Source organism: Stylophora pistillata, chromosome 9 (assembly GCF_964205215.1).
Source record: "Stylophora pistillata chromosome 9, jaStyPist1.2, whole genome shotgun sequence".
Classification (NCBI taxonomy): Eukaryota; Metazoa; Cnidaria; class Anthozoa; order Scleractinia; family Pocilloporidae; genus Stylophora; species Stylophora pistillata.
Genome location: NC_142527.1, coordinates 11,868,461 through 11,882,228, shown reverse-complemented (window position 1 = coordinate 11,882,228; position 13,768 = coordinate 11,868,461). Strand labels below are relative to the sequence as shown.

Sequence of the window (13,768 nt, the reverse complement as noted above, 5' to 3'; positions counted from 1 at the left end):
AGTTTTGAGTGTTCCTAGTTTACCCTAAATATCAAGCATTAGGAGTATCCTTGTTGCATGTAATTCACAAAAATTTTTAATTTCAAATGACAATCAAAGTGGTTGTCATAGCTATATAGCTCTTTGGCATACAAAGCTTATCTTTCATGTCCAAATTCAGCACTCTACCTAGGATGAGTCATTGCTGTTGCAATTGCGCATGCTCACTAGTTTATTCTAGCTTGAGCACTCTGGCATGGCTTAGACGATACCACAAATGTTGGGTCGTTTGTGGTGACCCTCTCGGTTCTCCCCCATCCCATCATCTGCACTTACCTGACGCGGGTTAGGGTCTCATAGCATGTAGTTCTCTGCATTATGGGACTCGTTACCCAACAGCAGTCCTTGCACACCCCGACTGTTCAGGTGCCCCGTTAGGCGGGGAGCGCTTCCGGGGGGCCAGGTTCGATTCCTGGGCGATTTTGGCGTACTGGTGTACCCTCCTTCAGGCGTTACTCGGCGGAACCATTGCACTCCGGTTCCGTTAAGTATATATGTCGTCCGGCCGTTGCAGCACTGACCATTGCACTAAAGGGTCCGTGGCCGGGGGCGCCTGAAAAACAAAAAAAAAACTTACCTGACGCGGGTTAGGGTCTCATAGCATGTAGTTCTCTGCATAATGGGACTCGTTACCCAACAGCAGTCCTTGCACACCCCGACTATTCAGGTGCCCCGTTAGGCGGGGAGCGCTTCCGGGGGGCCAGGTTCGATTCCTGGGCGATTTTGGCGTACTGGTGTACCCTCCTTCAGGCGTTACTCGGCGGAACCATTGCACTCCGGTTCCGTTAAGTATATATGTCGTCCGGCCGTTGCAGCACTGACCATTGCACTAAAGGGTCCGTGGCCGGGGGCGCCTGAAAAACAAAACAAAAAACTTACCTGACGCGGGTTAGGGTCTCATAGCATGTAGTTCTCTGCATAATGGGACTCGTTACCCAACAGCAGTCCTTGCACACCCCGACTATTCAGGTGCCCCGTTAGGCGGGGAGCGCTTCCGGGGGGCCAGGTTCGATTCCTGGGCGATTTTGGCGTACTGGTGTACCCTCCTTCAGGCGTTACTCGGCGGAACCATTGCACTCCGGTTCCGTTAAGTATATACGTCGTCCGGCCGTTGCAGCACTGACCATTGCACTAATGGGTCCGTGGCCGGGGGCGCCTGAAAAACAAAAAAAAAAAACTACACTGACGAAGCTCAGAAAGCCGAAATAGTGAAATTCTTCTCGCCTTTTGGCTAACGTCAAGCGTTAGTCTTAGCCGAAAATCAGAATAGTTTCTCTCCATAGTTCCCTTTTCTACAATGAAAAAGAGCCTTTTTTTTTCTCCGACATTACAGCATAGAAGTGGTGAGTACGGCGGTTTGCGTGTTTTATTTGTGGTTTTGCCAACGGAAGCCCTAGTATGGCACTCAGTCGCCCGCGTCCCATTTTTTCCCACCGGCGGACCGTACGTTTAGTGGTCGACAATAATATGAAAATCGATTCACTACAAATCGCTAAGTCTCTGACAGACTTTGCGAGTAAAATTACTGGTATTGTACCGCAATTTGGAGGGAAATGCTTCGACATAACCTTGGATACTGCCGCCGATGCGGCTGGACTCGCTCAAGCCGGCTACGATTACGGCAACGAGCGTAAACCTTTACGCTTATTTGGAACCCGTTCTATCCACGTGTCCGTGTTCGTGTCCGTGGAATTCCCCGACGAAGAACTTGTCTCCCTGCTCAGCAACTACGGGGAACTCAAATCTTTGGAATTGCGTCGCCTCTACTACCCTGAGGAGGGTTTTCGCCATATACAAAACGGTGTACGTGTGGCCGAGTTTGTGAAAATTCACAGAGATATCCCCAAACGCTTCGTGGTTGCTGGCGTCGAAATCGGTTTCAAATATTCTGGCCAAGCCACCACATGTTACCGATGTCAATCAACGGAGCACGTAGTGCAAAACTGTCTCAAAAATAAACGAGCCACAATACCCGTCCCGACACCGTCCCGACCCGTCCCGACACCGTCCCGACACCGTCCCGACCCGTCCCCACCCGAACCAGCAGATCCTCTCGGCCCTGCCTTGGACCCTGAGGCCGAAATGACCGTCGAAAACGCTTTCACTGGCAACTGGGGTGATAGTGAAGAGCCTTTTACGCCGTCCTCTTACGCAGAAGCCGCTGGTTCCTCACAGGACCCCTCCGGCATGGTTGAAAATCCGCCACCCATACGACCCCGTCGCCGCAAGCGTGAAGTCCCCCCCCCGTCAGTAGTGACGAAGAGCTTTCAGTGCCTTCGAAACACTTTGCTCCACACGGCCCCGAGTCCAGAAAATTCCCCGCAAGAGAGTGGGTCTACACAGGCAACCACTCCTGACAATCCGCCCCCTTCAGAAAATAACTCCCTCGAATTTTCCCTTGCTAATTCCACCCAGGAAACTCCGCGGCCAACCGCGACCATCACATCTGGTGTCAAGGCTTTCCACAGGGCGCCCAGACAAGCGACGAGCCTGGTTGTTTATTCGAAATATAAAGGAATGTGTGGGAGAATATTGAAGAGTCTTATTATCGTAAACTTATATCATGAAATGTCTGAGTTAAAGCTCAAAATAAATGTGAACCTACCTCACTTGCTGTGTATTGTCGTTTCCGTGGCTCTAAAGTGAGGTAGGTTTACATTTATTTTGAGCTTTAACTCGGACTTTTCAGGATATAAGTTTACGATAATAAGACTCTTCAATGTTTTCCCATACATTCCTTCATATTTCGAATAAACAACCAGACTCGTCGCCTGTCTGGGCCCCCTGAGGGCTTTCTTGGACGTTCTCGACCAACATGGGCCTAACAGAAAAGCGTTCATAGCCGCGGCTCCTGGCCCTTTCTTTTACAAATGCAAGGGCTATTTTCTTTTCCACAAGCTGGGAAATTACACCAAGGTGAAGGGACGGCAATATAAACCCGCCCCAAGCACAAAGGCAACCTGGCACAACCTCAACGATACCATCAAACAGGATGCCTTCGCCAAACTGTTAGAATTCCACGGGGAGGCCCAACAGGCCCATAAACTTTTTCTGGACGCATAACAATGTTAAATTTAAATTTTCCCCCTTTTCTTTTCTTAATGGCGGTGTCCATTTGTACGCTTAACGTCAATGGCATCGCCGATTCCCTCAAGCGGGAAAAAGTTTTCAATTTCTTACAAAACACCCATTTCGACATCTGTCTCCTACAGGAGACGTATTTACCAGATCTCGCAACAGGCGATCTTTGGGCAAAACAATGGGGCGGTCACGCGCGCTGGTCTCCGGGCACTACACGTTCCGCCGGAGTGGGCCTGCTTGTCCACCCCAGGAGCACAATAATTGTAATTGTAAATATTAAATATTACAATTAAAATTGTAAATATTTACGCCTCTAACAATTACTCCGACCGCAGTACAGTTTTTGCAAATTTGTGGCGTTACGTCAACCACAACACCGATATTATCCTCGCAGGCGATTTTAATTGTGTTCCTAACACTCAGGTGGATAAACGGGGTGGCGATGACAGCCTCGGGGACAAGGGAATTCCCGATTTGCATGCACTGACGGAACAAATTGGCCTCGAGGATGTTTTTCGTGTTAAGTACCCGACACGGCGTTTATTCACCTGGTTTAATGGCCCACGTTCGGTCGGTTGTCGCTTGGATCGCTTTTACACTCCAAGCGCGTGGAGATCGGAAGTGCGTGACCGCAAAAGCGAAGTTTTTCCTTAATTGGGGAATTCAAACCCCCGAGGCCGAAGCACATGGAAATTTACACGCAACTGTTAAAATCGGACGAGTTCTGTACAGACGTGGACTCTTTCTGGTCTCAATGGCAAACTCAAAAGCCCCTTTTCACCGACCCCAGAGTTTGGTGGGATGCGGGTAAATTTCATCTTAAGGAAATTGCAATTTCCCACAGTGTCAAAGCCGTGACCACACGCCGACGCGAGCGAGCCGCTATCGAGAGAGCATTTAGGGATTTACAATCCCGGGCTGATGCGAACAACGCCGATCATCGTCATCAATTGCTCGAGATTAAAGATCGTTTGAGAGCAATGGACGACGAACGAATTTCGGGGTGCATTCTTCGTAGTAAAGAAGATTGGACCGACCTGGGGGAAAAACCCACGCGGCATTTTTACTAGCTCGAACAATCCCGCCGGTCACGTAATGCAATTCACGAATTGAGTGTGACTGACCATACAACGGAAAAATCTTCCCGTGCCATTCTCCACGAATGTCGGGCCTTCTATAAGGCACTTTATACTGAGGAACCGGTAGACTCTGCGAGCCAGGACTGGCTCATAGAGCAGCTGGATTCCACTTTGACATCCGAAGATAAACATTTGTGCGAAGGCGAGCTGACACACGACGAGTGTCACGCAGCACTTTCACAAATGGCATCGGGTAAATCGCCGGGAGCAGACGGTTTTCCAGCTGAGTTCTACTCCAGGCTTTGGTGATCTATTGGGCCGGACCTTGTGCAGACGCTCAATTTTTCCTTCAGTGAGGGTTTTCTCTCGGCATCGCAACGCCAGGGTATCCTACGTTTGCTCTACAAGAAAGACGATCCACTGTCTTTAAAAAATTGGCGCCCAACTTCGCAGATGAACCTCGATTATAAGATTACGACAAAGGCTTTGTCCAATCAAATAAGAAAGGTTCTCCCTAACATTCTTAACGAAGATCAAACTTGTGTCGTCCCCGGCCGTAGTATTTTTGAAAATTTATTTCTTTTACGCGATACGATCGACTTCGCGGGGCATAAACAGTTGTCGGCAGCTGTTGTTAGCCTCGACTAATAGAAGGCTTTCCATCGCGTAAATCACCAGTTTTTACAACGTGTGCTGCATCGCTTTAATTTCGGGCCCGACTTTCGCCGTCGGGTAGAGGTTATCTACACCCTCTCCCCTCTGTTGTACTGCCTGATAGTGAAAACGCTTGGGCAAGCGATCCGTCGCGATCCTCTAATTGAGGGCATCCCCATCCCGGGCTCCCCTAATAAAATCTGTAAGGTGTCTCTCTACGCTGATGACACGACATTAATCCTCGCTAATGATTTTTCTATAATCCGCGCTTTCAGCCTAATCCAGACCTTCGAGCGTGGCTGTGGGTCCCCCCTTAACCCCAAGAAGACCGAGGGTTTATGGATTGGCTCCCAGGCCGGAAGAACTACAGACCCCGTTAACATCACTTGGGTTGCCGATAAACTTAAAATCCTCGGCATCTTCTTTGGTAATACTAACCTTGACCGTGCTAACTGCGTGGACCGGTTTAAAAAGTTCGAAAACCGCCTTAATCACAGGCGCACTCGGACCCTCTCTCTAAAAGGCAAGGCCATGACTATTAATACGCTAGGAGCTTCGAGCCTGTGGTACACAGCCACGGTGGTTAAAATGCCGGAATGGGTTTACACCCGAGTTATAAAAGCGATTTGGGAGTTCTTATAGAACGGAAAAACAGAACTCATTAAACTGAACCTCTGTCGTTTACCATGGCAACAGGGAGGTTTATCCGTCATAGATCCCCTGGAAAAGTCCCGCTCCCTTAGACTCCGGTGGCTTCCCCTGGTGGGCGACGAGACTTACGAGTCCAAATGGGTCTATTTTGCGCGATATTGAATCGGCTTTTCGCTGAGTCACGGAATTAAAAGTTTGGCGTTTCTCCGGTCCAACGGTGTTCCCAAGTATTTGGGGGATGCACAACCCCCCATTTATCTGGTCGACCGGCTGGGTGGGTTTTGACTCTCTCCCGGACTTCAGTGTGAAGACCTTTTATTCAAGGCTAACCCCTCTCCCACCCAGCGGCTCCCTTGCGTCGGGCAGTGGGAAAACCGCTCGGCCACTCAATTTAACTGGGCACATGTCTGGAAAGAGATCTTTAGTGCTGGTCTGAGTACCAATTGGGAGAGCGAAATTGCATGGCGGATCGCTAACGGCGTGGTTAAAACCAGGGCTTACCTCAAGTCCTGTCGAGGCCTCGGCATGAGTGATCATTGCGCGGGCTGTGGAGATCGCGAAACCACCACCCGCGCGTTTTGCTCATGCCGCCTGGTGTCCCCTGTGTGGAGCTGGGTGTCGAAATTGCTCACTCAACTCTATGATAAACTCCCTCCTTTATCGGAAAAATTATCTTATTTCGCCAGGGACTACCCCGCACCTCCCACTTTGAACCCTCAAATCTGGTCTGTTCTTTTCTGATTAAAATTACGCTTAATGCGATGTGGGCCGCCCGGAACCTGGACACTTTTGAATCTAGACGGCCCCCAGCTCAAACAATCATCGCTAAAATCAAAGCCCGGATTCGCTCTCGCATCAACGCCGCTTTCAATTTTGCTCCGCGCGCGATTCTCACTACTTTGAGGACTTACCGGAGCGTTCTGTGTGCATACGAAAACCACACCCTTACACTCAAAATTTAATCCCCTCGCCCTGATGGAGTTTTCTTAATTGAAGTACTCCACAGGGCCCCAAGCCCCGTGGCACACTTTGATAAATCTTGTATACCTGTGATTTGTAATCTCTCCCGCTAGGCTTACAGCACAGCGGTTTTTCGCTTTTCAAGTTTCGTTATTCATAACTTCCCCTGATTTTTTGTGATTCCAATCACCGTAGCTAAGTCATTTAATCAACTCCAATCAAATTAACAATCACTGCATATAACAGATGAATAAAGGCTGATAGTTTCGAAAGAAACTATTTGGGGCTGCGTCGGTGGGAGTAACGAAATAATTTGGATATATCAACAAAGTTGAAATGGTAAATTGGCCACCGTAATGATTACAAAAGCTGACGTTTCGAGCGTTAGCCCTTCGTCGGAGCGAATAGAGGAATTGTGGGTTGTGTGTGCACTCACAACCACTCAGTTAAATCCATCATTCTTAAAAACTTCAAATTACTTCAAAACGATCCAGAGACAAGCACTATTTTTTCGCAGCCTCCGCTCATTTCATTCAAACGCGACAAAAACTTAGGCAATTTTTTGGTCAGAAGTTCTTTTCATACTAATGAGCAACCAGGCACTTTTAAATGCGCTCGTGCGCGATGCAAAACGTGTCCTTTCATTCACAACACTGATAAAATATCGGGACCTAAACGATCCATTAAGATCACCGATCACTTCACGTGCACCTCTGCTAATGTAATCTATTGCATAACTTGCACTTATTGCAAAAAGATATACATCGGCGAAACGGGCAGAAGACTAGGTGACCGATTCCGAGAACACCTTCGAGACGTGGAAAGGAATGACAAGGACACATCTAAACCAGTCGCTAGACATTTTAATTTACCTAATCATTCTAAGCAACATATGGCAATCTGCGGTCTTTCCTTGCACTTAGGTGGCACGGAAAGCCGTAAAACTCTTGAACAAAAGCTCATCTTTCAAACCGGCAGTCTCAATCCCACAGGGATCAATGAACGCTTTTCATTCCACTAATTTATTCATGTTTTTCTCGTTGCCATGCACCCACCAATAACGTAGCTCCATTTTCTGCCTTTAAAAGCACACACAACCCACAATTCCTCTATTCGCTCCGACGAAGGGCTAACGCTCGAAACGTCAGCTTTTGTAATCATTACGGTGGCCAATTTACCATTTCAACTTTGTTGATATATCCAAATTACTGCATATAACAACAACTTTAAATAGAATTTGATCTGACAAAAAAAAAGTACTGTCTACAGTTAACTTCTAGAAGAATAAGCATGGAATGCAAACTGCTACCATTTGTAATTTTTACTTACAATCATGTGATTATTATATGAAAAATTACTGAACCAGAGTAAAGAAGGCTCAAACTAAATGTAAACCACTTGTTGACAGAAGTAATTATAGTCATAGAACAGCAAGGATATTCATCCTTGTAAAGGGACTGTTGTTGTCACTGTCAACTTATTATTGTATTAATCTTCAATATGATTCAAAAGAAAAGTTGCTGTATCAATTTTTTGAAGAATATGTCCTAGGTGTAAAGCCTCTACGACGAACATTTCGGTACAGGCAAATCTGTACTAAGATTTTTGACAAAGACAAAGAGTAATCTTCTGTACGATTCAAATGAAAGGCTACTATACCTATTCCTTGAGGAATTTATGTTTGTCATGAAGCCACTATATACTGTTTATTTTAGATTGGTAAATCTGCATGAAGATTTTTGTTGAATAGTTAAAATTTCAGCATATTAAGTTAACATGTAGCTGTGCCATTTCTTGAAGAATTGGTGTTAGGTATAAAGCCATGTCACTTTGCTGTACATTTGATATACATCAAATGAAGTGAGGTGTAACCAGAGTTAATCGAGGGGACTGGTTAGGAAGGCCGGCAAACTTCAAAGGACCGGTTTATTGTTTACGATTTTAGGTTGAATTGCACCGTCACGTCATGATACGTCACGAGTACCGTGCATCGCTATCGTTGTCACAGTAAACAAACATAGCATCTAGCATCGAAGACTTTATATTCGAAGAATATTTCGATGCTATTATGGCAGTTTTAGAAGAAGATGAGAATTTGGAAGAACAGTTTCTCGAGGCTGTACAGGAGGTGCGTGTTAAAAGCTAAAAGCTAGTCCTATTTAGTCATTTCATTCGCGGTTTGTTGCTAGAAAAGGCTCAGTGTAGTTGGCTTGAGATCGATCAGTGTTCGGTATTGTGTATCTGTTTCCAGAGCTCCAGAACAAAAATTAGATTTATTTCGGACTCTTTTAGAATCGCTAAAGCTTTAAGAAGAGTTATAGTAGCAATATTGGTATAAACTGATTTAAAACTGTTGGCGATTTTATCAAGTTTGATGAACTAAATGTTTCTTACATTCAAGGTCCAAAGGCAAGATATAGCTTGTAGTATAGGTCAAAAAGTTTGTAAAAGTAAACGAGGTCTAAGCAGACACACGACTATTAAACACAAAGATAACAACCAAGATCCCGAACAAGATGTACAAGAGGAAGAATCAAGGCAAAGAATAGCATTTACAAGCGATGTTTTGAACGATCTGGTGAACAACGTGAAAACGACAATAGAGCGTTTGCACATGACGCCGAAAATTCGCGGGAAAGTTGAGTCGCCATGTTTGTGTTCCACATTTTTCAACATGGCGGGATATCCTCTCTCAGATTATGCGAACACGCTCGATCCCCACGTGAAAAAACGTTATTTAGAGAAGATTTCTTGTGTTGGGATCGATCCTCTCTTGTTATCAGACAAAAAATACGATCCAGAGTGCCTGCCTCTGGTCGAATCGATGGATTTATTGTTGTTTTTGATGCTTGACACGAGTTACTACAGTAAAGACTATTTTAAGGCGTATAGAAGTCTACAGAATATGGTTGTAAACATGAAAGTGTTGCTATTGAAACTTATGAAAAGATCATGAAGGAAAAGCACATCACCTTTCAGGTAACGAAATGTGGCACGTTTATCAGTAAACAATATCCATGGTTACATGCCACACCAGACGTTCTGTGTAGGTGTGATTGCTGTGGGAATGGATGTGGGGAGGTCAAAAGCCCCTATTGCTTTAAGGATATAGACTTGGAGCTGTATATTAACAAATACAACTCATGCCTACTTTTACCAAATCCAACAATAAATATTCACTGCTGAAAAGCTTTATTGAGACTTTGTTGTTTGTGGTTTTCGTGAGCAAATTGATCTCTTCTGTGAAAGAATTTTGCCTGATGTCAGACACTGGCACTCTGTTGTTTCCAAACTTAATCACTTCTGGAGATACTGTGCGCTACCAGAAATTTTGGGTGAAGTTTGTCTCGTTCATCCCCTTATCCCGATTGTTTTTGCTTGTTTTTGCAGACTGACAGCTAGAGGGCCTGTGGTAACATGCACAAACCAAGCATGTCCCATCTCTACTTTTCATTTATCTTGTTTGAAAATTACAAAAGTACCTAACAAGTGGTTTTGTCCCCTGTGTCTAAAAACACCAGTAGCCAAAAATGAAAAATCAAAATGCAAACAGACGAGAGATATTTTGGATGAAGCTCTCAAATTAGATTTTATCTGCACATGCAAACAGAAGCCACTGTCCAGATGAGCTGCTGAAATGCCACAACCCATTTTGTCAAGGTAGAAAGTTTTTTCATTTGCCCTGCTTATACTTCAAGCAGGTGCTGAACAATGCAATGACAACTTGGGAATGTATGGTGTGTAAATCAGGAGGAAAAACTGAACAAAGGTTGTTAGTGACACTTTTAATGCATCTGATGTGATAACTGGTGTTTCAAAATACTCTTCAGAAAAGTCAGCATCACTTGCAAAGCTGAATGATGGGCATTACCAATTGATTTCATCACCCAATGGTTGGCTTGACTGTGATATTATCCATGAAGTACATGTTTGTCTAAGGAACATTAATCCAGATGTGGAGGGCTTTCAGAGACCAACTTTAGGCCCTGTTAGAAACTTCAATCAGGTTATTGGGGAATTTATTCAGATTCTGCGTACTGGCAATGCCCACTGGGTATGTGTAAGCTCAGTTGGGTGTGAAGATGGCACTGTCAACCTGTATGACAGTTTGTATCATAACATTATTCTAAATAAAGTACAAGAGCAGGTACTCAATCTTGTTGGACGTTCAAATTTTTTACTAGCATTCAAGTTGTCCCTATGCAACAACAGACAAATAGCAGTGACTGTGGAGTATTTGCTGCCACCTTTGCTACATGCCTTGCTTATGGTATACACCCTGAAACAATGCAATTTGATGTCCCTAAAATGAGAAACCATTTATATCAGTCTTTAAAATCTGATGTATTGAAACTGTTTCCTAAATTTTAGACTGCTTAAGTTACATTTACAGTTAAAAAATTTTTGGAGAGAAAGAATTTTTATAGTGAAAATAAAATAGTTGCCCGATGCAATGGACCTGCATACTTGAATGCTCAAGATGGAGGGTAGGGACCCAGTCTACGTTGAATCGATCCCAATCTTTCGCAGCTTCTTCTGAAACGAAGTGCCGGCTGCAGACCCTACCGCGTTCTTAAATATCATCAGTTAAGTCATCTCTACTTATCGCACAGATCACACTCTTCTTCGCTCAGAAGTAAGTCCTTCGGTGTACTCTCCTTGAATTTACTGAACACGTGGGACACGAAAAAACATTACTTTTTCGACGTTAGACCACTTCTTCCCTGTTTTGTTCCCACAGCTAATGACAAGGCAAAGGACTGTGATGACGAAAATATAAATATTACATGATTGTCTTCTCAAAACCGTAAAATGCGCTCCAAATGTTTCCTTTCACAATACTCAGAGCTGATTATCATGGAACACCAAGATGGCGGTTGAAGTCGGTTACCATGACGATAAAGAAATTTGGTCCCGTGAGTGAAAACGCTCTCTAAGCAAAAGAAAAGTGTTTACAAAAGCAATGCGAGATGAAATATCATCATTCCAGTTTAGCATTTGCGAAGGATCGAAAGAGTTTGAAGAGATACGGACTATTTTTGATGGCTTTACGAAGAATGGAAACGCTGACAAGTTTTACTCCAAGTATTACGCGACCATATCATTACATGCTACAAAATACTTCCCGAGTCTGTCCAGTAATTCTGCAACATTGTTATCAACTAAACTTGCTGATCGACTCCCGGCCTACTGCAAAGAATCTCCTTCTCCTGTAAATGATAACGAAGTTGAAAAAGCTTTAAAGGAAAAAGAGATTGCTAGTCTACAATATCTAGGAGGCTATGTCTTGCAAAACCTGCACAATAAACACAGAGCATCTAAGAACTGGAAATCAACAGCAAGTCAACAGGCTACATCTTTATTAAATGCATGCAAAGAAGAATCAAAGACTATCACTGAATCACAGAAACTTATCTCTTCCTTAAGCCGTGGAGGGCTGTGGAATCCAACGAAAAAAGCCCAGAAAATATTTTTGAGGGCAGAACATCATTTTAGAAACAATTGTAAACCTGACCAAAGATCTATCAACATTGAAGCTGTAATTGAGAAATGTTGCAAAGATACAGATGTAGTTGCTTTCTTCAATGAAATTGTTTCTGAATCCTCACTGGAGATTGATAGCAGAATTAGTAAAGATATGCTGCACAGTATTATCACCTTATATTTACGTGTACGCTCATTTTCATTTGCAAGAGACGTAATTCAGAAGCACAAGATCAAACAGAAGCAAGTGAAAGCTAAGTCCCTGAGAAAGGAAATTAAAAGGGCAAGTGGAGGAAAGGATGATAGAGAACCCTAGAATCAAAGACAGCATAAAATGCATCAAATGGCAATTTTATTTATAGGGTCAATGTTCTGGTTTATGTTAGCAGAAGTCAGTCATCTAGATGTCAACAAATTATGTATACTTAAAATGTATGAGGTGGTTTGCAAACACCTTTGAAGCAATCAATGTATTTATTAATGTCAATGTTCTGATTTACTTTAGCATCTATAGAACACTAAAATTCTAACTTAGAAGTCAGCCCTATCTAGATGACAACAAGTTATGTACAATATTATATATATATATAAAGTGGTTTGCAAACATCTGTGAATCAATATTGAAGTCATTTACAAGACAATGTTGCAGTTGATTAAATAAAAAAGAAAAACAATGGAATTGACATTACATTGCAAAGAATATTTTACAAGTATTTCAATACATTTTTGGACGTACCACTGCAAAGTTATATAGCAGTATTTTCTAGTAATAAATTAAAAATGTTGATGTCAATTCTTTGACTTCTTTCTAGGAACAGGATCATCTGTTACATTTACCCAGGCTTTGCCCCTGTCCTTCCTTCCACGGGTATTTCCACTTTGGAACGAAATAGACCTTTGTATATTCTTATTGCATTATCATTGTAGCCAAAGATTCTCATGTCTGGGTTGTCGCTTCTTCTTCCCAATTTGCGTTGATTACCAAAGTACTCCTCCAGAGTGTCTTAACAAAAGCGTTCTGTCAAAACATACTCCATTCCTTCATCCAGGAAAAACCTTTAAAAAGAAAGCAAAGGGTCACATAAAGCATGACATCAGTTTGACATACCCCTATTCTTAAAATACACAGGAAAACTAGTCAAGCTGGATTTTTCCTTTATATTTCTTAAAGCACTCAAGTGCTTTTTATAATAACAATAACAACGTTGGTTTCTACAAATAGGCCTAACTGAAAGTCTCTTTGCACATTTCTGTAACTTTACTGTTGTTTTTATGTTTTTGTATATTATGCAATACAAAAACAACAAACACTACAAAACTAATATTATCTATAGTGAGAGATCCAGTTAAGCCTGGTTTACATTATTTACATCATTTATCAATGACATAAAGCAAGCATACAGTAGTGACATTTGTTGTGATGATTACTGTATAAGAGAATAATTTATAGTAGATAGAAACTGATTACAAAGTGATCAACAAACCTTGTTACTTCTATTACTGAGTATACAGTAATTTGTAGCCCCTCGTATATTTGCCAAGAGAGAAACATCTTACTTCGGGCATACTTAGTAAACTCTCCTGGCCTGTCCTTTGTGCTCTGCAACCAATCCCTGAGGTATCCCAAAAATGTACTTTCCAGCCATTGGAACCTTCTATCTTCAACAGAGGTCTATGGAGCAAGAAATGGCTTCCTCTTCCTATGATGCTCAGAGGTACTACGTATATCAAGACAATCAAAGAAAGAGTCCACCATTTCACATAACTGGGCTGTTCCTGCTGTGTCTGGGGGGCTGAAGGATCTGAGGACGGCTGCGACT

The 13,768-nt window shown here is 43.3% G+C and overlaps 1 protein-coding gene across 1 annotated transcript; it reads left to right on the top strand.

The window, feature by feature from the left end:
- Positions 1–1,506: 1,506 nt before the first annotated feature.
- On the top strand, positions 1,507–12,741 carry LOC111328145 (uncharacterized). The gene is made up of 4 exons (XM_088734420.1): positions 1,507–2,532; positions 8,476–8,592; positions 8,866–9,068; positions 11,403–12,741. Exons 1-4 carry the CDS (start codon positions 1,507–1,509, stop codon positions 12,262–12,264), a joined length of 2,208 nt encoding a protein of 735 aa, XP_088590546.1. The 3' UTR covers positions 12,265–12,741.
- Positions 12,742–13,768: the final 1,027 nt, after the last annotated feature.

Coding starts and splice junctions, on each gene's coding strand:
- LOC111328145 (XM_088734420.1), top strand. CDS start 1,507: ATGAAAATCGATTCACTACAAATCGCTAAGTCTCTGACAGACTTTGCG. Junction 2,533..8,475: donor CCAGACAAGCGACGAGCCTG/GTTGTTTATTCG, acceptor TTGTCACAGTAA/ACAAACATAGCATCTAGCAT. Junction 8,593..8,865: donor TTCTCGAGGCTGTACAGGAG/GTGCGTGTTAAA, acceptor CTTACATTCAAG/GTCCAAAGGCAAGATATAGC.